This window comes from Bos grunniens, chromosome 12, assembly GCF_055505025.1.
Source record: "Bos grunniens cultivar Pamir isolate PY7600 chromosome 12, Bosgru_T2T1.0, whole genome shotgun sequence".
Taxonomy (NCBI): Eukaryota; Metazoa; Chordata; class Mammalia; order Artiodactyla; family Bovidae; genus Bos; species Bos grunniens.
The window spans coordinates 76,667,364-76,695,036 of NC_141176.1; the positions used below are offsets into that span (position 1 = coordinate 76,667,364).

General features: G+C 40.7%; 1 protein-coding gene across 3 annotated transcripts in view; it reads right to left on the minus strand.

Annotated features, from left to right (window-relative positions):
* The window catches only part of LOC147361933 (ATP-binding cassette sub-family C member 4-like), a 217,818-nt gene that overhangs the window by 76,832 nt on the left and 113,313 nt on the right, over positions 1-27,673 (minus strand). For 2 of the 3 annotated variants that reach the window (XM_086330251.1, XM_086330250.1), the window contains exon 20: positions 4,941-5,020. The exons of the other annotated variant lie outside the window; for it this stretch is intronic. In XM_086330251.1, the coding sequence (XP_086186377.1) occupies positions 4,941-5,020 (80 nt within the window). The remainder of the gene's footprint in view (positions 1-4,940; positions 5,021-27,673) is intronic. 3 annotated transcript variants of the gene reach the window in all.

Here is a 27,673-nt window from a genome sequence, read left to right on the forward strand (position 1 = left end):
TTAGAGAAAAATAAGTTTTCTGAAGAAAGGGTCATAAAATGCTAACAGGCCTCCTGGCCAGAAGATGATGCAAATCACCTAAAGCTTTTGCATAGATAAGTTTGCAGAAAGAAAGCCTGGCTTCGATAAGGATCAAGGACTGCTGACCTTGCATGACTCTACCCCCCCTCCCCCATTATCCTCTATGCACAACTTAAGGTATAAAAACTACTTTGGAAAATAAAGTGTGGGCCTTGCTCATCAGGCTTGGTCTCACCGTGTCATTCTTGCTTCCTTTTCTTTCCTTTTCTTCTCTGTTCTTCCTTCAGGATGAATGACTGGAGCGTGGGGGCTCTCTGAGACTACTTATTTGCCTGGGTTTCTAAGACCCACTCAAGAAGGTGCCTAAGAGGGGGCACCTTCCGCGATTCAAGAGACTGCCTGCGGCCTCCATAGTCCTAGCAAGTTCGGTGTCATGAACTTCATTAGTTTCCCATGTAAACCAGTCATATCACGCCTCTGATCTCTCTGCTGTGCTATCCTTTACACCAATGCCGTCCTCCCAAGGGAATCCCTGGATCCAACTGGGGCTGGACCCCAGTAACAGCTCTTCCTGATCAGCTTTCTCAGAGGATCCTCACAACTACCTTGTGAATGAGCAAAGTAAGTACTATCGTTTCTATTTACAGATAGGACATGAAGTTGGAAGGCCACGTGGTGTCCTAAGTTTTCCTAAGGTATTATAGGTCATGGAGAAAGCCAGGAACAGTTTGCAGTCGTGGAATTCCAGACCCACCATTGCAGGTAGAGGAGTCTGGAAGGAGGAGGAAATGTCCAGAATTGTGACTCTGTGGCCAAGAACCCTTGTGAACCAAAACTGCATCTGTGTCATGGTATCAATATAAAAAAAAGTTAAGAGGATAGAATTCTGAAAGAATAAATTCTAATCATAAATGGGGAAAAACAGGGCTGTCTGTTCTCTCTTCTATTAGACCTACAGATGAACAATTTCTTAACAACCACTGGTTTAACTGTGCATCCCACCCTTTTACAACCTTCATATTCATGGGGAAGGGTCCTTCCAGCTCCTTCCACATCTGATCTTAAGTAAAGTCACTGGGGGTGTTATCAGTGGTTGTCAGGGGAAAAAAATCTGCTGAAATTTCAATTAGGAAAAACCCCAATTACAGTTTAGCAGATTCACATTATTTGATTGGACAATATTCACCAGTTTCAGTAATCTGTTTTTCTATATAATTTAAAGCCTTTAATGATTAACCCAGCCTGGCAGATAACCTGGGAAGCAGAGGTAAGATCAAAATGAAGGGAACTATGCCAACGCTCTTTCCTTGAATACCAATTATAGACTGGTAACTTGTTCTCAAAAGCTCCTGCTTCCTAGCTTAAGTTAAGTCCTTCAGATTTCATGCCCCTAAATTCTAAAGCAATTCAAATAGACTTTCTCTAAGATTTTTTTTTCTACTTGCAGATCATACTATATATAGTCTCACAGAGGATTAAGTATTATATTATTCAAACATATGTATATAATATATGGGTTTACATCTATATTTGTGTGTGTATATATATGTATACATATTTGTGCATCTTTTATTTATTGCCAGCTCTCTCAAAGCCTTTACAGAAGTTGGTAGAAGGCAACAATAGTATCTAAGCAAAATGTCAACACTCTTGAAGAAGGAAACAGAAGATTTCTTGGGTGCAATAAACGTCCCTTCCTTGAAGCCCATTTTATTTCTTCCTTCCACATTCCTAGGAATTCCAAGGAGCCTAATCCAAGCTACACACACAATTCTCACCATCTGATTGGATTTCAGGCCCATCTGATGGCCCACCTCACCATGGGCAATGCTTCTGCACATCTGTCTCACTACGGCACAGAGACAATGATGTGTACACAAGAAACATGTTGACCCAGAACCAAGTGACCCTAGTCCTGATGCCCCAAGAAATAAGGGGAATCATTATTTAATATGTTTATAACCTATTTGGAGCATACCATTTGAGAATTCTAGCCAAAGCCTATGATTCCATATGAATAAGTGCAAAAATTCTAAGATAAAGTCACTGAGAGTACATGGTGATTTTCATCAGTCAGAATAATTCTTTAGTTTGCAGAGAATGACAACCTACACCTAGAGCAGAAATCCCCATTAGCCAAATATTGAGGTATCTGAAACAGGGATTAGGGCTCATTCTCTCAAAAATTGACAGGGATGGTAAGACCATACACCCACTCTTAATTTTAGGAAAATCTGGGATATATCAACACTTTAAAAGGACGGTGGTGAGAATTAAATGAGATTATGTATATAAAGTGCTTACCATTCTATGTATGACAAATAGAATAGAAACTCTAAGCCCATTGTTACCACTTTTCAGTGTACTCTGGGTGCCATCAATTGGGAGAGGGAAGATGGTGTATTCATAGATTTAAGGCCCAAAAGGCTTAAGAATCCAATGAATTTGGACCCTTAGAGGTCATTCATGCTCACCACTGGAACAGCCTCGTATATCCAAGGATGTATCATAGTCGTGTTATTTTTTTCTAGATGTGGTGATGATGTCACATGTACTAAAGTGACTGTTGCTTTTCTCTGGCCACAAAGATAATTGAAAATGACATCTATTTTGTTTGAAGATGTACTTTCAAAAATACTATGGCCAATAAACCTCATGCCTACTACAGTTTTTGTCCTCTCTGTATTTTCTTCTCAGCTCTAGGCCTTCCAAAGATTGATCACCTTAGGAATATGACAGCAAGTCAACATTTTTTGAGATGTTTATTTTCTTATTCCATATTCTCTGTTTCAAGCTCTGCTTCTTCTTGGTAAAGACTTACTGTTATGACACTCTTGAGCATTTATGGGAGACTAACAAAAAAAGTGGTGGACCTTTGAATTAACTAAACGAAACAAGATTATTCAATAATATATTCCAAAGATAAGATCAATTTGACCTTTTCTATTTCATGCACCATGAACTGGTATATTGATATCAATGGAAGTACAAAGGAGCTGGGATTCGAAATCAATGAAACTGAAGTTTTCTCTCCTCATTACTGAGAATGTTTTATCCTGAAATCAGGCAGTATCTATCCCTGTCCTTCTATACATCATACAAAAACATGCAATCGATTCTGATTATAAGGGCTAATGAACCATGTGCTAAGCACACAGCAGGCCAGCCAGCTTTGGAAAACCAACCTTGGCCTAGCTTGTTGTAGCTAAGGAACAGAACTTTCACAAAATCTTTTCAAATTAACAATCACTGTCAAGATGTGACACTGCTTTACTGAAAGACTGCTTCTGGGGATAAGTAACATAGCTGAACCCAACAGGACACCTTTACAAAATAAGTTTGCAGCAAAGAAAAAATAAAAAGATATATCTTTGCAGTAAAAGTACTCTGCCTCTGAGACTCAGCTTACTTCTCACTGGTAACAGTGGAAGCCTTTGCCCGTAGATTGGACTGCACAGAAATTCATTGCTGCATTTCTGTGTGTAGCTTTTGATAAATGCATTTCACTTCCAAAATGAACTTGTGGAAAGTTGCCACAGCTTGAATCACTAAAAAGCAGACAGAACTAAACCACAACAAAAAATCATTCCAAATAAGCATTCTAAATGAGGAGATGAGAGCTGAGAGGATCCAACACCATTCTTTAGAATCTCAAGTTCACAGACAAAACAAAGGCTGGATAGAAGGTATGTCTGTGGTATTTCTAACTTTTTGTTTTAAAGACACCTTACAACAGAGCAATTTCCACTTGAAAAGAAATGCTTACACAAACAAAAAAGACATTTTCTGAGATGACTTTGATCCCTTACTCAAATTATTGGCTTAAAGATTTTGTATCCTCAATAACTGCTCTTTATTGTCCTTGTTCAGCTATTATTTTTCAACTTATCGTTTATTAACCTTTTCTTTGTAAGTAACCACACCTGGCCTTATTTAAAAAAAAAATGGTGCAACAAATACTTGTCTTCTGTGGTAATGGGTTTCCCTGGGGGCTCACAAGAAGAACCCCTGGAGAAGGGCATGGCTAAAAGAAAGCTGAGCACCGAAGAACTGCTGCTTTTGAACTGTGGTGTTGGAGAAGACTCTTGAGAGTCCCTTGGACTGCAAGGAGATCAAACCAGTCTATCCTGAAGGAAAACAGTCTTAAATATACATTGGAAGGACTGATGCTGAAGCTGAAGCTCCAATACTTTGGCTAACTGATGCAAAGAACTAACTCATTGGAAAAGACCCTGATGCTGGGAAAGATTGAAGACAGGAAGAAAAGGGAATGACAGCAGATGAGATGGTTGGATGGCATCAGTGACGCTATAAACATGAGCTTGAGCAAGCTCTGGGAGTTGGTGATGGACAGGGAGGCCTGCCTTGCTGCAGTCCATGGGGTTGCAAAGAGTCAGACACGACTAAAAGACTGAACTGAAGTGAACTGAATCCACTCTAGTATTCTTGCCTGAAGAATTCCATGGACAGAAGAAACTAGTGGTTCCAGTTCATGGGGTCACAAAGAATCAGAAATGACAGAGCAACTAACACTTTCTCTTTTCTGTGGTCATAAGACACATAATTTAGTTCATCTAGGCTATCTTTCCATGAGAGGTGATCCTGTTATTAAATGCCCTCACAGTAAAAGGAATCCATGCCAGACACCTGGAAGGCAGAGGGAGAACCACTTACCCAGCATGTCACTGCTTCAGACCAACCTTGACGTGACTGTGTAGACACTCCTGCCCCAGGTGTTCCTCATGTTAACTCAGCCTCCCAATCACAACTGCACCTTTCTCTTACAAACATGACCTTTCACTTAAGATAATAGGACACATTGCCAGGCTGAAAGGATCACCCTCAGCCCCTGTGAAAAGACCTTGAGAAACAGACTCTGTGCTCCTCCTGTGAGAACTCTGACAGGACTGTTACATTACCTGGATGAAATCAAGAAATGTCAGGGGCAGCAAGTCATCCATATGGCCAATGTCTTTAGAGAAACGATTCAAAATTCTTCCTGCAAGAACAGGACACAAGAAATTACTTCCCCAGATAAGCCCTTTAAGAGAAATAACTCATGAACAAACTAAAACAATATTTTTAAACTATATGCATTTATTATAGCGTCATATGAAATAAGCTGATGTCAGTGGTAAAGAAAGAGAAAATAGGATGATATCTAAATAGAGATAAAATTCTACCAAATAGCAGTGGGTGGGATGTTGAAATTGAGCCCTGATTTTTAAAAGAATGGGGGGAATCTTGTGGCAGCATCAAGAAGAGTTGGTGGATTTGAGAATCTTCTCTCCTTTTAGATCCATCCTATCTAAGACTCATTCCAAGTGCTAAGTCAGTGAATAAACACTTGCAAAATACTTCAATTAATCCCAATCATTATACTAATTTTGCTTTAGTTATCAAAATTAATTTTGATGTGATACTTTTAAAATAAACACTATTATAATCTCTCTGTAATTTTTTTTCCCCCACAAAATGGTTCCCAACAACTCACATTTCAGGAAATTGTAGATTCCTGTCGTCTTCATGTTGTGAGTTTACTATCATGGTAATGTCATTATTTTCACAGGTGTACCCGATGTGACAAACATAGACTCATGCTTAAGCATCCAAGAAGACCAGAGGGACGTAGGCAGGAAAATGGCAATATTATGTGATGACTACAGATCACTTATCATTATTGATTTTATTTCCCTTCTCAAAATCCACTAAAACAGTATATCCTAAAGGCTGCAAGACTGGAAGATTAGAATTGATTTCTAATGAATATCTAGTCCTTTCATGATCAAATTTAAAGAAATTGAAGCTACACACATGCGTGCAGACACACACGACTTTGGTATAGCAACTCCTGTTACCTAGACCCCTGAATTTCTTTTATAACTGAGACTCCAGGAAGCCAGGCTGCAGGTGAGACGTGGGAACCTGACCTGCTCTTTCTGACCTCTGTCAGAGATGACTTCCTCCCGAGGCCTGCACAGCAAGCCATAGCAAGACCATGAATGAGCAGCAGCTGAGGGCTGAGTTTATGTGGCCTGAATGTGGCTCTGCTGTCCTCCACAGGGCATCTAGCTGGCAGAAGCACAGGGTGTGCCCATGCCAGGAGCTGGAGCTGCTGGAATATTTCACCCTTGGCCAGGCCATCACAGCCTGTGTCTCAATTTTCCTTTCTCAGGTTTAGGAAATACAGACTCCAGAAACTGTCTCTCAGTGACACTTTTGCAGGCCCAGTGACAACTTTTCTGAGCCTCTAGGAATGCCTGCTTTAGAGGGCAAATCTCAGGATTTAACAGGCTCATGCAGGTGAAAAAAAACCCAGTCATGATGCCACATAAATTACCAAGTGCTCAACCACCAACGTGAGATGATGACTCTGAGCCCCAGGTTCTGCAGCATCACGTCTCCTGGGAAAGTCCACCAGGAGCTGCAGGAAGGTCAACCTGGTAAAATGCAGATTCTGACTCAGGAGTGCTGGGGGAGCCAGAGAGTCTGCATTCCCTCCAAGCTGGCAGGTGACGCCCTTTCTGCTATTGCCCAGGCGGTTTTGAGTGGCAAGAAACTGGGTTATTATTTAATCAGTTGTGCTTCAGGAACATTAAAATCAGATGGGCAGTTTTGCAGATACTCTTACAAAAGTTGTGACCACTCTGGTCATTTTTATACTTCTCAAAGTAGCAATTTTTAAATAAAGAAAATATATGTCAAATATTTAAAATGTGGTTTAAGTGCTTGTAATTCTTTGAAAAATGCAACTTTTTAACACTGGCAAGATTCAGAAACACTACAAGTATGATTTGGCTTAGAAAGTGTTGAAGGAAGTATTGAAAATTTTTTAAGATTAAATGAACAGTGTGTAAGACTCAGCACTCAGCTAGGTGAAGAGCCTTTCTCCTATGGCTACAGAGGCACTGGGAAGAAGTCCACCAATAGCTGCTTTGAAAACTATGGAGACAAGTTTGCAGAGAATGATGTAATTGGCTGCTTTGCATGGCTCAGAGGATAAAGCGTCTGCCTGCAATGCACGAGACCCAGGTTCGATCCCCGAGTTGGGAAGATCCCCTGGAGAAGGAAATGGCAACCCACTCCAGTATTCTTGCCTAGAGAATTCCATGGATGGAGGAGCCTGGCGGGCTACAGTCCATGGGGTCACAAAGAGTCGGACACGACTGAGCGACTTCACACACACACACACACACACACACACACACACACACACACACACCACTTTATCTTTCTCCAGATATGTGAACCTTAAGGTCTGAGAGACCAAGGGTTGGCAAAGAGTGCAAAATACAAGAAGAACAGAAACAATGAGAAAAAACATCTCCCCACACGATGACTACACAAACTGAACCTAATATCAAAGCTCATCAAAAAACTAAGCACTTATTCACCAGTGAGCTGAGTGTAAAGTAATGTGAGATCAGAAAGTTCAACAGTTTCTTCCTTGCTCTAAGAAACATTAAGAGAACATATGGTGTTTGCAGAATATTTCCTCTGGCTTTGGGATAGACTGGGCTTCCTAAGTGGCTCAGTAGTAAAGAATTTGCCTGCCAATGTAGGGAGAAGCAGGAGACAGGGGTTCAATCCCTGGTTTGAGAAGATCCCCTGGAGGAGTAAATAGCAACCCACTCCAGTATTCTTGCCTGAAAAATCCCATGGACAGAGGAACTTGGTGAGCTACAGTCCATGGGGTCGCAAAAAGGAGGACACAACTGAGCAACTGAGCACATTTTAACTACAGCTGTGATTTCAAGCCCACAGCCTTGTAGTAATAAAGTTTTCTCAGAAGTCTCCAAATGAAATATTAAATCCTTATCATGAATTCCTTTCTCTTATATGCCATAACTCTTCATCCAAATAACATGAGGCCCCTGATGGAAGATCTCCAGGGATGTAGGGGGAAGAGGAATTCAGATGAATGGTGGGAACCCAATCCATTTTTGGACTGTTCTGTGTTCGAGGATTTCTCACATTAAACTGAATCTTGTCTTCCTGGAACATCCCTACTTATTCTGCCTTTATAGCCGCACAAGGTGAATCTAATTTCTCTTGATATGACAGCCTTTCAAATACTTGAATGAAATGAATCATATTCTTTCTAGCAACTATTCCTTGGTGCCTCAATGATCCCTCATAAGGCATGGCCCTATATTGTCTGCAGTCTCTTGACCAGACTCAGAGAGCCAGTCTTGATTACTTTAGGGTAAAGTGGTATCACCACCTCCCCTCGTCCTGCATAGCCAGTCACAAAGCTACAAACACAGTAAATTCTACAGGCCAGATCACTTCCATCTGTAAGCACAGGTCGATTTTTGGGAACAATTGAACAATATGTGTAAACCATTCTAAGAGTGCATCCCTTCTGACCCAGAAAATTCATGTCTGGGATTACATCCCCAGGAGTCAGTAAGTGCATCAATCTGTTAAATGTGGCATATTTATAAAGTCACTAGTAGAAAACAACCTGAACAAGTCTGAAACAAGTCTTTAATGTATTACGCACAATTTTAATTTTTTTTCTTTCCATTCTTATTTCTCTACACTGTATTACTTGTGTAAAAATGTAAAGTAGAGGGGGGACAAGAAGGAGGAGAAAGAAAGGGGTGATATGGAGGATCAGGGGAAGGGAAGAGAGAAAGGCAGAGAGAAACAGGGGTAGAGAGATAACCCCCCTTGAAAACCATGACATCCAAGAACCAATCAAGGTCCTCCTAACTGCTCTGGTTCACAGTTTTCTGTCTTGTCCATAAGACAGAATATCACAAAAGATGCCATTGAACTTGTCAAAATACAAATTCATAATGATTGTATTTTAAGAATCAAGTCTATACTCTAAGCTGGATTCAGTCACCTTTAGAATTCTGACACCTGACCCACAACTAGAATGTCTCAGCTTAGTTATAACCAAACTGTAACTTAAAATTTTGAAGTTCCTACATCTGGTCTTTGCTCTATCTTTGTTAAACTACAAAAATTAAATATTTATGTATCATAAAATATCAAGGTATATTTTTATTGAGGTATATATTATTTTTTGTATTTTTATTATTTATATATATATAAATTTACTTATTTTAATTGGAGGCTAATTACTTTACAATATTGTATTGGTTTTTCCATACATCATCTTTTAGAATTTGAAATAGCTCAACTAGAATTCCATCACCTCCACTAGCTTTGTTTGTAGTGATGCTTCCTAAGGCCCACTTGGCTTCACATTCCAGGATGTTTGTGAGTGATCACACCATCATGGTTATCTGGGTCATGAAGATCTTTTTTGTATAGTTTTTCTGTTATTTCTAGTTTTGTTGCCACCTCTCATGTGTTATTCTTATTATCCTTTTGGGATTTTAGAGCTTTGAGGGGACATAAAAGATAACCATGCCTAGTCTTCCCAAAGTTTATCCTGGGAAGCATCTGAGATTTAACAGAGGTGCCTTGGAAAATGAAGGAGAAGAAGTAGAGAAAAAGACACCCCATCTGTCTCCCTTACTGCCCATCCATTGCAAACAGAGCCCTTTTCATTCATCTGGATGTTCACCTTAGAGATGGTATTTCAAGAAGGGGGATCTACAGCAAACAGAAATATTCAAATCCCTTTGTAGACCAAGCTTCTGATGATGGAAGAGACAAGGTCCCACCTTGCTCAGGATGATGCAATAGTATTAAGCATACAGTATTTCATCATGGGGTGGGTGCTACCGCCAGGCCATCCTGAGATTTCCATCCAGCAGAGAGAGGAGACAAGGAACCTCACTTTTCAGGGCAATTTCCTGCAATATCATTCACTGCCTCTTATTTTCACTAGGGATAGTGCCCGTCTCACCTCCCATCACTCTTGACTGTGTACCCTTATTCTGATAAAATACTCTTTTCTCTCCTCTGTTCACCCACTAAGAAGGTCCTTAAGTCCCCACCCACTCTGTCCAGATCTCAACCTTAGCCCTTTCTTTTCCTAAGACTCTTGATGACAAATATAGCTCCCAGGAATCTGCCACTCACTTAAACTCCTTTAACTTTATCAGACGGGCTTGGAATAACTGCTCCTCTCCCAGGAAACTGCCAGAGCCTTGACCACAGCTAATGGACCAAAGTACCAGGGGATCCTAACCCATGACTAGCCACCAAGTCATTCTGATTTCCCCTCCTGAGAATTATAAGGCCAGGAAAAAGCAGGAAAGTAGAGCAGAGTCACCGCACCCAGCAAAGTTGAGAGACCAGGAAGCTTGGGCACATGCATGCATCCTGTGGCAGTGGCTCCAATACCCACGAGGACCCCAGTTCCTAGCTCAGCATTGAAAGTCAGCATTGCTCCAGCTGTGCAAGACGCCCATTTCCTTTCCATCAAGCCCTCTTCCTTTGAACTAACCTGGGTAGATTCTGCCACTAGCAACCCAAAAGCCTTGACTAAAACAGTTACCACAAGTACAACAAAAGACTGCATACTAAAATTAGTTGGGAAAATGAGATGTTTTTGTAAAGTTAAATTTTCAAATTACTACTTAGGAAGAAACTATTACTGAGAACCTTTCTTCATGCATAGTTTTGTCATCTTAAAAGCTAACAGAAATACATCTTTTCTTGAAACTCAGATCTAAAATTTTGAGCATCAATGGTCTCATTGGGTTTTTCTCTTCTTTTTCCCCCTTTTGGTCTGATTTAATTGTTTTTAAATATGGCAATGTCCTTTGGGGTTAATATTGGTTGCCTAAAATGCACCCAACCCCCACCTATCCACTACTTTCTTTAAAAAATTTATAACACTATGCTTTCAGCTGATACATTTTGCTGTTGTCAGCATCTGATTCCACCCTCAATCTTTATGTTTGTAGCTGAGAATCAAGGAGATCCTGAAACCAAGTGGGGCCCAGAAGAAGACTTCACAGGCTTTTAGAAAAGCCATAAGCAACTCTCATATTTAAAGACATAGTTTTTCTGACACTTCATTTGATGAGAAACTGTTTCAGTGTCCTTTCAGATTCCACCAGAGACCTGGGTCTATCCTCAGGACATATTATGGTATAATCTATTTAGTGGTTTAACTACTGTCTATGTCTACTAGCCTTGAACTCACATCTAGATTATACACCTTTTGTAAACATGGACCACACTTCACATACAATCTATAACAAAAAGGAAACTGCCAGGTGTTAGTGGTCAACTGGCATTTACTAATAATACACCATAAACCCAGTGGCTTTCCAACCGTTTTTGGTTTAAGATGGGAAGACTTCTGTGCTTCTGGACTCTTACACAAAAATAGAAAACATATTAGTAAAATGAGTATTTTAAAAGTGGCTCTTACTGAAGTGAGATTGTAAGACATGTAACCCACTCAGTGACCATCTTGGTACGTGTCAATATGTGGAAAAGTTGGAAAGATTAATTCTGATCACTATGGAGTCTACCAATGCTTGTGTCTTCCTTAGATCTCCCAGGGATCTGCTTAAAATGCAAATTCTCAAGAGCATGTGTGAGGTCTGAGATTCTGGATTGCTAACAACTCTAGGGTGATGCTGATGTTGCTGGGTCCAGGGACCACACTTTGAGTAGCAAGCAAGAAACTGAACATTTCTGATAACATTCCTTTGTCACTCATACCTACCCCTGGCAGCTAAAGGATCTTTGTCTTAATTTACCTCTGTGTTTGTTTTTAAAGCATCTAGTATTTGACAGAGAAGTTTTGCAGCTGTGTTTTGAGAGATATGCTGTGGCCAACTGCCCTGAACCACCTCTGACTTAACTACAGGAATGGCCATGCACAGATGAGACTGGAACTGTCTGAAAGTTATTTTTGCTTCATTACCATGTTAAGATTTCTACCCAAGGTGGGAATTTGTACTGGACTAGGCACAATTCCTGCCATGTGCAAAGGAGTGTGGAAGACTGCACATGTTCCAGCTAACCTGGCTGTTCCCAGAAATCTCTGCCCCTTTCCTAGGGCCCCAGTGGCATGCCTGCCTCCTATCCCTTAAAGTTCCTCTACTCCCCTCTCCCCTTGGGGAGAAGATGTGCTTAGAGCATGAGCTCTCCCTTTAATCCTTAATCAATGAATAAAGTTTCTGCTCTACTATACACAACCGGGCTTAAAAAGTAGCATTTGTGATTCCAGGCAAAGAACCCATTCAGGAGTCACTGACCCAATGGGAATTAGCTATACCTTCTGTATCAAGAATATTTAAATTGATCTTGTCTTATCTACATGTATAACTATTGCCCTTTTAAATTCCATTCTTTACTTTCAGGGGCTAACAACCCCTTGTCTTCTTTTTATTCACACAAATTAAATTAGAATATGGAGAAGGGGATGACAGATGATGAAATGATTGGATGGCATCACCAAATCAATGGACATGAGTTTGAGCAAATTTGGGGAGATGGTGAAGGACAGGGAACCCTGGTGTCCTGCAGTTATGGGGTTGCAGAGAGTCAGACATGAATTAGCAACTAACAATAATAACAGACATTGTTAGGACAGAGATTTTGTCTACTTTATTCACTGCTGTTACCCCAGTGCCTGGACCAATGCCTCACTGGAACACCTCAAATAGAAGGCACTTGAATATTCTGAGTGAATCAATAAAACAAGCTCTTCTGCTCTAAATAAGCAGTTTGTCCTCAAATTCCAGTCTCTATTGATATTTTAAACAATCTCCCTCCCTCTCTCCCTCCCTCCCTCCCTCTCTCCCTCTCTCCCTCCCTCCCTCTCTCTCTCTCCCTCTCTCCCTCCCTCCCTCCCTCTCCCTCTCTCCCTCCCTCCCTCCCTCTCCCTCTCTCCCTCCCTCCCTCCCTCTCCCTCTCTCCCTCCCTCCCTACCTCCCTCCCTCTCTCCCTCCCTCTCTCCCTCTCTCCCTCCCTCCCTCCCTCCCTCCCTCTCCCTCTCCCTCTCCCTCTCCCTCTCTTTAATCTGTTGTTTTCTAACCTGGGGAAATTCGTTTCAAAGTGAAGTATCTGGTCCATCATATTGTCACCAAGAAAACTCATTAATGATTCTCATGAAATAAAGGTAGAATCTGGGAAATAAGATAAAGTCTAACTCCTTTTTCCCTTTCAGTTTAGTCAAATTTCATGTGCTCATAGAGTACTACGTGCAGAAGCTTTGCACCTAACTCTTCAGATCAGAGTCCCTAGTGGGAAATGGCTTTAAGATGGTGGTGGAGGGCAGGTGCAATGACAAGAAACCTGTAAAGCATCCTTGTTTAGGGCCACCTTTAGGGGAGAGAACAAGAACTTTAGAGTGCAACGTGTATACCTATGGCGGATTCATGTTGATGTATGGCAAAACCAATACAATATTGTAAAGTAATTAGCCTCTAATTAAAATAAATAAATTAAAAAAAATAAAACGAGCTCAGGAATGAAGTCAAGCCCTGACAAAAACAAAAACAAGCAAAGTGAAAGCAATCTGCAGATTTTGTTTTGTGACTTGTTAGTCTTACTCACTTATCTGTTTTTTTCTTGCGTCTGGGAAAACACACATATCCTTCCCCACTCTCAACCTTTTTATCAAGTTATCATATTCATTCAGTTTTGTAGGAAAAAGAGAGATTTTAAAATCTCTAAAATTTCATCAGGTCACTTAGTCCAAAAAACAAGTTAAGTCAGCTATTTGCCAGACATTGCTTTAAATGCTTTACATACATTAATTCTCTTGATTTTCACACACACAAAAATTGTTGAGATTATTATTGTACTTTCATCCCTACTGTACAGAGAGTTGAGGGAGACAGAGGTTAAATTGCTTGACAAAGGCTGTCTCTCAGCATCTGGGCTGGGATTCACATTCAGAGGAGCTCACACCAAAGTCTATTTTTCTGAGCACAGGGCACCACAGATCTCAAATTACACCGTGGTTCAAAACCACTATTGAAAAATAAAAGAAACCCATTCAGTTTACTCTGGGTAAAGTCAATGACCAATCTTTTTGTTGGGCAATTTTCAAACTTTAAATTTCACATCTCTTTAATGGAATCTAATAATATGAAGCTTATATTTGTGTGATGATCTAACACAAAAGAGGTCTACACACACACACACAGCTATCCCACATAGTGCTGCTTAAGATAACTGTGCTTCAATCAAGATCTTCACTGTGCCATTGAAGTGACTGGCAAAGTTATTCTGAAGCTCTATTCCAGCAGAACTGAAACATCACAACATCTCCACCTACCTCCCAACTCCCTGTCCATTAATAGTTTAAAACCGCTTACCAGTGACAACCAAAGTTGTCTCTCTTAAATCAAACAACAACAACAATAAAAAATGGATATAAGAACTAAGGGGAGAGAAAATAAAGCTATATATATATTTTTAATACTTAATGTTTATCTAAAATATATAAGGTATTCACTGTTTTACCTAATATTACAAACCTTAACCTCACCTTAAAAAATTTAGCAACTTGGATATAACAGGAACCAAGAGATGATGGCTAGCTTGAAGGCTAGCTCAATTAGGTATGAAACTCCTATAGTGCCTCCTTTGTGAACGATGTGAATGGTTAGAGCATTTGGCACCAAGTGAAATTAAACTTTCTGCATTTGAGTTTTAGAACTTCCTAATGTAGGAGTGTGGAGAAGGCAATGGCACCCCACTCCAGTACTCTTGCCTGGAAAATCCCATGGACAGAGGAGCCTGGTGGGCTTGCGGTCCATGGGGTCGCTAAGAGTCGGACATGATTGAGCGACTTCACTTTCATTTTTCACTTTCATGCATTGGAGAAGGAAATGGCAACCCACTCCAGTGTTCTTGCCTGGAGAATCCCAGGGACAGTGGAGTCTGGTGGGCTGCCGTCTATGGGGTCGCACAGAGTCGGACACGACTGAAGCAACTTAGCAGCAGCAGCAGCACTGTAGGAGTGAAATCTACTCACCCTGTATAAAGATTTAACAATTGCTTAATAAACAAGAGCTCATCTGATTGTAGCTTATCTGATAAATCTATGATTAGCAGGATTACACAGGTGTTACCTTTTATTTCCCTGGATATTTCTGTCAACAAATATCTATTTAATTTTGAATCAAGGAAGGACAATTTTGTAATAATACAAATTATTCATCATCTTAAAATCAGCATTTATTTTTCTTCCATTGATAGAGCTATGTCAAGACTAACATTTAAAAGTTAATACCAATAATAAATATTTCTGCCTACTCTATCACCCATTGGTACAATGGATTAAGCCATAGTTGATAATCTTTTCACTTTTCAGCTAAATAAAAAGGAGAATATAGGGAAGATTTATACTAGGATGAGGCATAATTTTAAAATGTTATTAATAGGATCATTTTATTCTCCAAAAATAAAGACTAATAAATTTATAGTTCTCTAAAGAAAATTAAATTTTATGAGCCCAGGCATGCTGACACCAACAGGAGAAAAAAGAACAAAATTCTAAAAATAATGGCTACATATAAGAAAGAAAGAAATTTCCTTCTTAATTTCTTTCTTTTTCTAAATTTTTTATTGAAGGATAATTGCTTTACAGAATTTTGTGGTTTTCTGACATACATTAACAAGAATCAGTCATCAGTTCAGTTCAGATCAGTCACTCAGTCGTGTCTGACTCTTTGCAACCCCATGAATCACAGCACGCCAGGCCTCCCTGTCCATAACCAACTCCCGGAGTTCACTCAGACTCATGTCCATCGAGTCAGTGATGCCATCCAGCCATCTCATCCTCTGGCGTCCCCTTCTCCTCCTGCCCCCAATCCCTCCCAGCATCAGAATTTTTACCAATGAGTCAACTCTTCACATGAGGTGGCCAAAATACTGGAGTTTCAGCTTCAGCATCATTCCCTCCAAAAAAATCCCAGGGCTCATCTCCTTCAGAATGGACTGGTTGGATCTCCTTGCAGTCCAAGGGACTCTCAAGAGTCTTCTTCAACACTACAGTTCAAAAGCATCAATTCTTTGGTGCTCAGATTTCTTCACAGTGCAACTCTCACATCCATACATGACCAGAGGAAAAACCATAGCCTTGACTAGACAGATCTTTGTTGGCAAGGTAATGTCTCTGCTTTTGAATATGCTATCTAGGTTGGTCATAACTTGCCTTCCAAGGAGTAAGCGTCTTTTAATTTCATGGCTGCCATCACAATCTGCAGTGATTTTGGAGCCCAAAGAAATAAAGTCTGACACTGTTTCCAATGTTTCCCCATCTATTTCCCATGAAGTAATGGGACCAGATGCCATGATCTTAGTTTTCTGAATGTTGAGCTTTAAGCCAACTTTTTCACTCTACACTTTCACTTTCATCAAGAGGCTTTTGAGTTCCTCTTCACTTTCTGCCATAAGGGTGGTGTCATCTGCATATCTGAGGTTATTGATGTTTCTCCTGGCAATCTTGAAGAAGCTTGTACTTCTTCGAGCCCAGCGTTTCTCATGATGTACTCTGATTATAAGTTAAATAAGCAGGGTGACAATATACAGCCTTGACATACTCCTCTTCCTATTGGGAACCAGTCTGTTGTTCCATGTCCAGTTCTAACTGTTGCTTCCTGACCTGCATACAGGTTTCTCAAGAGGCAGGTCAGGTGTTCTAGTATTCCCATTTCTTTCAGAATTTTCCACAGTTTATTGTGATCCACACAGTCAAAGGCTTTGCCATAGTCAATAAAGCAGAAATCAATGTTTTTCTGGAACTCTCTTGCTTTCTCAATGATCCAGCAGATGTTGGCAATTTGATCACCGGTTCCTCTGCCTTTTCTAAAACCCGCTTGAACATCTGGAAGTTCATGGTTCACATAGTGCTGAAGCCTGGCTTGGAGAATTTTGAGCATTACTTTACTAGCCTGTGAGATGAGTGCAATGTGTGGTAGTTTGAGCATTCTTTGGCATTGCCTTTCTTTGGGATTGGAATGAAAACTGACCCTTTCTAGTCCTGTGGCCAGTCCTGAGTTTTCCAAATTTGCTGGCATATTGAGTGCAGCACTTTCACAGCATCATCTTTCAGGATTTGAAATAGCTCAACTGGAATTCCATCACCTCCACTAGCTTTGTTCGTAGTGATGCTTCCTAAGGCCCACTTGACTTCACATTCCAGGATGTCTGGCTCTAGGTGAGTAATCACACTATCGTGATTATCTGTGTCGTGAAGATCTTTTTTGTACAGTTTTGTGTATTCTGGCCACATCTTCTTAATATCTTCTGCTTCTGTTAGGTGCATATCATTTCTGTGCTTTATTGAGACCATCTTTGCATGAAATGTTCCCTTGGTATTTCTAATTTTCTTGAAGAAATCTCTAGTCTTTCTCATCCTGTTGTTTTACTCTATTTCTTTGCATTGATTACTGAGGAAGGCTTTCTTTTCTCTTCTTGCTATTCTTTGGAACTCTGCATTCAGATGCTTATATCTTTCCTTTTCTCCTTTGCTTGTTGCTTCTCTTCTTTTCACAGCTATTTGTAAGGCTTCCCAGACAGCCATTTTGCTTTTTTGCATTTCTTTTCCATGGGGATGGTCTTGATCCCTGTCTCCTGTACAATGTCACAAACCTCCATCCATAGTTCATCAGACACTCTCTCTATCAGATCTAGTCCCTTAAATCTATTTCTCACTTCCACTGTATAATCATAAGGGATTTGATTTAGATCATACCTGAATGGTCTAGTGGTTTTCCCTACTTTGTTCAATTTAATTCTGAATTTGGCAATAAGGAGTTCATGGTCTGAGCCACAGTCAGTTGCCAGTCTTGTTTTTGCTGACTGTGTAGAGCTTGTCCATCTTTGGCTGCAAAGAATATAATCAATCTGATTTCAGTGTTGACCATCTGGTGATGTCCATGTGTAGAGTCTTCTCTTGTGTTGTTGGAAGAGGGTATTTGCTATGACCAGTGCATTTTCTTAGAAAACTCTATTAGTCTTTGCCCTGCTTCATTCTGTATTCCAAGGCCAAATTTGCCTGTTACTCCAAGTGTTTCTTGACTTCCTACTTTTGCATTTTAGTCCTCTATAATGAAAAGAACATCTTTTTGGGGTGTTAGTTTTAAAAGGTCTTAGAAGTCTTCATACCACCATTCAACTTCAGCTTCTTCAGCATTACTGGTTGGGGCATAGACTTGGATTGCTGTGATATCGAATGGTTTGCATCAGAAACGAACAGAGATCATTCTGTCATTTTTGAGATTGCATCCAAGTACTGCATTTCAGACTCTTTTGTTGACTATGATGGCTACTCCATTTCTTCTAGGGGATTTCTGCCCGCAGTAGTAGACATAATGGTCATCTGAGTTAAATTCACCCATTCTAGTCCATTTTAGTTCTCTGATTCCTAGAATGTCGATGTTCACTCTTGCCATCTCCTGTTTGACCACTTCCAATTTGCCTTGATTCATGGACCTAACATTCCAGGTTCCTATGCAATATTGCTCTTCACAGCATCCGACCTTGTTTCTATCACCAGTCACATCCACAACTGGGTATTCTTTTTGCTTTGGCTCCATCCCTTCATTCTTTCTGGAGTTATTTCTCCACTGATCTCCAGTAGCATATTGGTCACCTACTGACCTGCGGAGTTCCTCTTTCAGTATCCTATCATTTTGCCTTTTCATACTGTTCATGGAGTTCTCAAGGCAAGAATACTGAAGTGGTTTGCCATTCCCTTCCCCAGTGGACCACATTATGTCAGACCTCTCCACCATGCCCGCCCATCTTGGGTGGCGCCACGGGGCATGGCTTAGTTTCATTGATTTAGACAATGCTGCGGTCCTAGTGTGATTAGATTGACTAGTGTTTTGTGACTATGGTTTCAGTGTGTCTGCCCTCTGATGCCCTCTTGCAACACAAACCATCTTACTTGGGTTTCTCTCACCTTGCACGTGGGGTATCAAGACTGCTCCAGCAAAGCGCAGCCACTGCTCCTTACCATGGACGAGGGGTATCTCCTCACCGCCGCCCCTCCTGACCTTGAACGTGAATAGCTCCTTTAGGCCCTCCTGTGCCCGCGCAGCCACCACTCCTTTGATATGCAGCTGCTCCTCCCAGCCGCTGCCCCTGGCCTCAGGTGGGGGTATCTCCTCTGGACTGCTCCTGCGCTGTTGCAGCCTGGCACTCTTGGCCGCTGCCCCTGACCTTGGACGCTTCGTAGCTCCTCTCAGCTGCCTCCCCTGACCTCGGACGCTGGGTAGCTCCTCTCGGCCGTGCTCTGTGAGCCGTCGTAGCCACCCAGAATCAGTCATAGGTACACCCAAGTCCCCTCCCTCCCAAACCTCCATCCCATCTGCCTTCCCATCCCACCCTTCAGCCTGTCGCAGAGCCCCAGTTTGAGTTCCCCGAGTCATACAGCAAATTTCCATTGGCTATCTATTTTATATATGGTACTGTAAATTTCCATGTTACTCTCTCCATACATCCCCCCTTCTCCCTGCTCCCCTCTCTCCATATCCATAGGTCTGGTCTCTATGTCTCTTCCTCCTTAATTTCTTTCTAAATATTTAAAGGTAATAAAAAGATTAATCCATGATCCTAAGAACTTCTCAAAGCTAAATCTATGGAATTTTTTATTGTGAGAAAACACATATAAGGACAAATCCAGATGTACTTTGGTATCTGTTCAAACATCTTTGTGTAGAAAAGAAAGAAATGAATACCTTGTTTTCCTTACCACATGCTCAAAAAGTATGCATTTTCATTACATGCCCCAATCAGAGTGAAGATAAGATCAGTCACTGAACCAAAAGAACACTTCTAGAAACATCCACTTGAAGTTCAAAGAGAAATCAATAATTATTGACTGAGCCCAAAATTAGGGACTTCAACTGAAAATCACCCAGGGCAGACACTCTGGTTATTCTGTTGCCAAGTCATATCTGACTCTTCATGACCTCATGGACTGCAGCATGCCAGCCTTCCCTGTTCCTTACCATCTCTCGGGATTTTCCCAAGTTCATGTCCATTGAATCAGTGTTGCCATCCAACCATCTCATCCTCTGTTGCCCTCTTCTCCTTCTACTGATATAGTAACAATATGCCAGTCTGTAGCACTACTTTCTCCCAAAAGTAGACCCAAAGGCAGGACTTTCCCATCATGAGGAGCATGACTGTATTTGGAATAATGCCTGGATAAAGATTCCTATACATGTAACGAGTCTAAAATAGACTTTCCAGGTTTTCAAGAGGTTGAACTAGTTCCCCATATGATACAATCTATGAAAATGCAAATGCCAAAAAGAAATGAAGAGAAAATATTTCCAGAACAGAGAACTTAATTTCATGATAGCTTTCCACATAACTACATTATTTTAATAAACTTCCACTCAAAGTGTACTTTGGACATTATCATCTTTATTCTAGGTACTAGAGTTTTCCCTAAATAAGAGGGAAATTTCTAACCAATTAATCCTGGTTACCAAGAATGAAAAGAACATTCAACAGATCATAATTGATTTCATTACTTATGGAGAAAACATCATTGCTTACATTTCACCTACTGTCAAAGCATTATAACACACTTCTATAAAGCCTGAAGAGAAGTGTGTGTAGATATTTGTAAAAAGCAACATTAGAAGTGCTGGCTTCCCTCTTCTTTTCCTAACACATTTTCAGAGATGACCTCTAGCATCTAGACAGTCTCTGATGGGTCAGGAGAACATTTCAGTATCGCTAAGACTGTTTAGAAATTGGGATGCATTTGCTGTAAGCTTAGAGATGATGATCTTAAATAAAGAATTACTTACTTTATTTCCTAAATTCCTCTGACTCCCACTGATGTGATTTCATTTTGAAAACAATTCATCTTAAAGTTGCAGGAGAACAGTTTTTGTAAAATTTTCTGAAGCCGAGGGCAACCTTTACATAACATACTATGAAAAAGATCTGCAGCATAGGGCTATGCTTGTCAGTGTGTATGTGGTGCATATCTATGAATTGAGATCTCCAACTGACAGCTGTATTAAAATGTGAATCTGTATCTTTTCTATATGGAATCACAGAATATTGACACCATTTAGTTTAAACAAACAATCCACTGTCAGCATTTTTTTTTAAATTATTTACATGTGTAAATGCCTTGATAGACAGGGACTGACAAAATTTCAGTCAAGATGGCAGAGTAGAAGGGTGTGCACTCATCTCCTGCAAGAGCACCAAAATTACCACTAGCTGTTGAACTCTGATTGACAGGGGGATACTGGAAACCACCAAAAAAATATACCCCACGTCCAAAGACAAAGAAGAAGCTGCACCAAGATGGTAGGAGGGGCGCAATCACAATAAAATCAAATCCCATACCAGTTGGGTGGGTGACCCACAAATTGGAGAACAATAATACCAAAGAATTTTCCCACTGTGTGAAGGTTCTGAACCCCACATCAGGCTTCCCAGCCTGGGAATCCAACAAAGGGACTGGTAATTCCCAGGGAATCTGACCTTGAAGACCAGCAGGACTTCATTATATCCACAGGACTAGGAGAACCAGAGACTCCAGTCTTGGAGGACACAAGCTAACCTTTGTGCACACAAAGACCCAGAGGAAAGGAGTAGTGATCCCACAGGAGACTGAACCAAAACTACCTGCTACTGTTGGGTCGTTTCCTGAGGAGACATGAGTCAGCAGGGGCTTACCACAGGGACAGGGGCACTGGCATCAGCAGCCCGGGAAGGTCTCCCGTGGCATAAGCCCTCTTGGAAGTGGCCATTAACCCTACCAAAGACCCAAGGATTGGGTCGCTTCTGACCAAACAACTAACAAGGAGGGTGCACAACCCCACCCACCAGCAGATAACTGGATTAAAGCTTTACTGAGCAAGGTTCTGCCCACCAGAGCAAGGCCTAGTTTTTCCCCCTACCAATCCCTCCCATCAGGAAGCTTACACAAGTCTCTTAGCCTCATCCATCAGAGGGCAGACAGAAGAAGCAAAAAGAATTACAGTTCCACAGTGGCTAAAACAAGAACCACATTATAGAAAGTCAACCAGGATGAAAAAGTAGACAGTTATGTCCCAGATGAAGGGACAAGATCAAACCCCAGAAAAACAACTAAATGAAGTGGAGATAGGAAACCTTCCAGAAAAAGAATTCAGAATAATGATACGGAAGATGATTCAGGATCTCAGGAAAAGAATGGAGGCAAAGATTGAAAAGATGCAAGAAGTGTTTACCAAAGACCTAAAAAACTAAAGAAGAAACAAGCAGAGATGAATAATATAAGAGAAGGAATCAATAGCAGAATAACTGAGACAGAAGAACAGATAAATGACCTAGAGGACAGAATGGTGGAAATCACTGCCACAGAACAGAATATAGAAAAAGAATGAAAAGAAATGAAGCCAGCCTAAGAGACCTCTGACACAACATTAAGCACACCAACATTCACAATATAGGGGTTCCAGAATGAGAAGAGAGAGAGAAAGGACCTGAAAATAATATTTGAAGGGATAATAGCTGAAAACTCCTCTAATATGAAAAATGAAATAGTCAACGAAATTTGGGAAGCACACAGAGTCCCAGGTGGGATAAACCCAAGGAGGAACACACTGAGACACACAATAAACAAACTGACAAAAATTAAAGACAAAAATAAAATATTAAAAGCAATAAGGCAAAAAATGACAAATTACATATAAGTGAACTCCCATCAGAAGACATTAAGAAGAGGTGGCAAGAATACACAGAACTGTACAAAAAAAAGATCTTTATGACCCAGGTAATCACAATGGTGTGATCATTCACCTAGAGCCAGACATCCTGGAATGCGAAGTCAAGGGGGCGATAGGAAGCATATGAATAAAGCTAGTGGAGGAGATGGAACTCCAGTCGAGCTATTTCAAACACTAAAAGATGATACGATGAAAGTGCTGCACTCAATATGCCAGCAAATTTGGAAAACTCAGCAGTGGCCACAGGACTGGAAAAGGTCAGTTTTCATTCCAATCCCAAAGAAAAGCAATGCCAAAGAATTCTCAGACTATCGCACAACTGCACTCATCTCACATGCTAGTAAAATAATGCTCAAAATTCTCCAAGCCAGGCTTCAACAATACGTAAACTGTGAACTTCCAGATGTTCAAGCTGGTTTTACAAAAGGTAGAGGAACCAGAGATCAAATTGCCAACATTTGCTGGATCATTGACAAAGCATTAGAGTTTCAGAAATACACCTATTTCTGCTTTATTGACTATGCCAAAGCTTTTTACGGTGTGGATCACAATAAACTGTGGAAAATTCTGAAAGAAATGGAAATACCAGACCACCTGACCTGCCTCTTGAGAAATCTGTATGCAGGTCAGGAAGCAACAGTTAGAACTGGAGATGGAACAACAAACTGGTTCCAAATAGAAAAAGGAGTACGTCAAGGCTGTATATTGTCACCTTACTTATTTAATTTATATGCAAAGTTCTCATTTACATGAGAAACGCTGGGCTGGATGCAGCACAGGCTGGAATTAAGATTGCCGGGAGAAATATCAATTACCTCAGAAATGCAGATGACCCCCACCCTTATGGCAGAAAGTGAAGAACTAAAGAGCCTCTTGATGAAAGTGAAAGAGGAGAGTGAAAAGGTTGGTTGGCTTAAAGCTCAACATTCAGAAAACGAAGATCATGGCATCCAGTCCCATTACTTCATGGCAAATAGATGGGGAAACAGTGGAAACAGTGTCAGACTTTACCTTTTTGGGCTCCAAAATCACTGCAGATGGTGACCACAGCCATGAAATTAAAAGATGCCGGCTCCGTGGAAGAAAAGCTATGACCAATCTAGACAGCATATTAAAAAGCAGAGACATTACTTTGCCTACAAAAGTTCTGTCTAGTCAAAGTCTATGTTTTTTTTTTTTTTCCCAGTAGTCATATATGGATGTGAGAGTTGGACTATAAAGAAAGCTGAAAAATACCATTGGTAGCTTGATAGGGATTTGATTGAATCTATAAATTGCTTTGGGTAGTATATTCATTTTCACTATATTGATTCTTCTGATTCATGAACATGGTATATCTCTCCATCTATTACTGTCCTCTTTGATTTATTTCACCAGTGTTTTATAGTTTTCTATATATAGGTCTGGAGAAGGCAATGGCACCCCACTCCAGTACTGTTGCCCGGAAAATCCCATGGATGGAGGAGCCTGGTAGGCTGCAGTCCATGGGGTCGCTAAGAGTCAGACATGACTGAGCGACTTCACTTTCACTTTCCACTTTCATGCATTGGAGAAGGAAATGGCAACCCAGTGTTCTTGCCTGGAGAATCCCATGGACAGAGAAGCCTGGTAGGCTGCAGTTGATGGGGTCGCACAGAGTCAGACATGACTGAAGCAACTTAGTAGTAGTATATATAGGTCTTTAGTTTCTTTAGGTAGATATATTCCTCAGTATTTTATTCTTTTCGTTGCAATGGTGAATGGAATTGTTTCCTTAATTTCTCTTTCTATTTTCTCATTATTAGTGTATAGGAATTTCTGTGTGTTGATTTTATATCCTGAAACTTATGGAGACAGTGTGGAGATTCCTTAAAAAACTGGAAATAGGACTGCCTTATGACCCAGCAATCCCACTGCTGGGCATACACACTGAGGAAACCAGAATTGAAAGAGACACGTGTACCCCCAATGTTCATCACAGCACTGTTTATAATATCCAGGACATGGAAGCAACCTAGATTTCTATCAGCACATGAATGGATAAGAAAGCTGTGATACATATACACAATGGAGTATTACTCAGCCATTCAAAAGAATACACTTGAATCAATTCTAATGAGGTGGATGAAACTGGAGCCTATTATACACAGTGAAGTAAGCCAGAAAGAAAAACACCAATACAGTATACTAACGCATATATATGGAATTTAGAAAGATGGTAATGATAACCCTGTATGCGAGCCAGCAAAAGAGATACAGATGTATAGGACAGTCTTTTGGACTCTGTGGGAGAGGGAGAGGGTGGGATAATTTGGGAGAATTGCCAGTCCTGCCCCGGTTGGATCCAGGGATTCCCTCAGGATGACGGTGTTGGCGATTAAGAGATAGCAAAGGCTGAGAGATTTATTAGATGCTCAATAATAACTGGTTTACACAGGAAATCAATAAAGTTCGTGACACCAAACTTGCTCTGACCATGGAGGCTGCAGGCGCCCTCTCGAATAGCGGAAGGTGCCCCACCTTAGGCACCTTCTCGAGTGGGTCTTAGAAGCCCAGGCAAATAAGTGGTCGCAGAGGACCCCCGCGCTCCAAATTATTTTGGCATGAAGGAAGAACAGAAGAGAAAAGGAGGTCAAGGAAACAAGAAAGAATGACACGGGGAGACCAAGCTTCAGTGAGCAAGGCCCGTAGCTTTATTTTCAACAGGGGCTTTTATACCATAAGTTGTACATAGAGGATAATAGGGGATGTGAAATCATGCAAAGTCAGCAGTCTTTGATCCTTATCGAAACCAGGGTTTCTTTCCTGCAAATTTATCGTATACAAATGATTTAGGTGATTTACATCATCTTCTGGCCAGAAGGCCTATTAACATTTTATGACTCTTGACAAAGGTTTGTCAATCCATAAGACTTATTTTCTCTAAAAGTAATTATTTTAAGGTTTGGCACCATCCTCCGAAGGTGTTAAATAAAGTTGCATTCCTATAGGGCAGAGGTGCAGTGGGTTTACAACAAAGGAAAGAATTTATTACCTTAAGGGTCTAAAGTTGCTAACACCAAGGCCACTACTTATCTTTTCTACATACCAACTATATTAATTAATACACATTCAAGGATACAATACATGGGATGTGGAAACCTGGCCACAAGCATTGGCTCATCAATGAAATCTTCTACTAGTTTTATTCTGACAGTTTCTAACTCTCTGAGAGGCTCTAAGCTATTTGAATATCTTAAGCTTCCTCTGCCTCTCGAGGCTGAGAGACTGTAAACAATAGTATGCATAACTGTAGGAGTCCAGGTAAACTTGTCAGGCTAGTTAGAGAGCTATCTGAGGGGTTTGGATTTAAACACTCCTAATGCCCAGGAACTTACTAACTGGAGCTGTAAGTTAACTCTTTTTAGAGAAAGTGAGATGGTGGTGGAGGACAGCCCCCGTAAAGTCAGAGGTGAGAGCACACAGCAATAAAGTAGGCAGACTCTGGTTTTTGGGGTAGATGCTCGAGAATATCCAGGGGGACTCCTGAGGCCTGATCCCGCCTTTGCGTGTGCCGAGCCTCCTTCCTCATGACCTTTGCCACGGGCGGAGCTCCTCATGCCGGCTCCCAGCAGAGAATGGCATTGAAACATGTATAATATCATATATGAAATGAATCGCCAGTCCAGGTTCTATGCATGATACTGGATGCTTGGGGCTGGTGCACTGAGATTACCCAGAGGGATGGTATGGGGAGGGAGGAGGGAGGGGGGTTCAGGATGGGGAACACCTGTATACTTGTGGCAGATTCATGTTGATGTATGGCAAAACCAATACAATATTGAAAGTAATTAACCTCCAATTAAAATAAATAAATTTATATTAAAAAATAATAAAGAAAGCTGAGCACCAAAGAATTGATGCTTTTGAATTGTGGTGTTGGAGAAGACTCTTGAGAGTCCTTTGGACTGCAAGGAGATCCAACCAGTCCATCCTAAAGGAGATCAGTCCTGAGTGTTCATTGGAAGGTCTGATGTTGAAGCTGAAACTCCAGTATTTCGGCCACCTGATGCAAAAAACTGACTCATTTGAAAAGACCCTGATGCAGGAAAAGATTGAAGGTGGAGGAGAAGGGGACAACAGAGGATGAGATATTTGGATGGCATCACCAACTCAGTAGACATGAGTTTGGGCAAGCTCTGGGAGTTGGTGATGGACAGGGAGGCCTGATGTTCTGCAGTCCATGGGGTCATGAACGGTCGGACATGATTGAGCGACTGAACTGAGCTGATCTGAACTCCCATTAGTCTATCAGCTGATTTCTCAACAGAAATTCTACAAGAAAATGGCCTGATATATTTAAAGTAATGAAAGGGAAGAAAGCAAAACCAAGAATACTCCACCCAGCAAGACTCTTGTTTAAGATTTGATGGAGAAATCAAAAGCTATCCAGACAAGCAAAAGTTCAGAGAATTCAGCACCACCAAACCAGCTTCACAATAAATGCTAAAGGAACTTCTGTAGGCAGGAAATTCAAGAGAAAGAAAAGACTTACACAAAATAAACCCAAAGCAAGAAAATGGTAATAGGATCACATATGTGGATAACTACATTAAATATAAATGGATTAAATGCACCAAAAAAGACAGAGACTGGCTGAGCAGATGAGAACATGTTGCATGGATGCATTTCCACTTATCATGTTACTCTGCTTGATCCCCCCAAATTGTATGTGATTATTGTATATTATTAAGTTAATCATGTTCCCTTTATGACTTGCAATTTTAATTATCTTTTTTTTGGGGGGGGGGGGTCTGGCTATTGATTTATTTGATAAACATCTTTTATTATTGTGATTATGTAACCATTACTCACATAATACCATTGTATCATGATTGGTCAACAGAAAAATAATAGAAATCTGTATCATCAAAACTGCTATTTAAAAAACCCGTAATCATTTTTTAAAATCCAGATGCATATCAGAATTATCTTGGAATGTTTTGAAAAATATAAATAACCAGGTATTGCTTTTTTTCCTCCAGAACTCCAGATGTTTCTAATAAGCAGCCATGTTTAAAAACAATTGGACCATATGG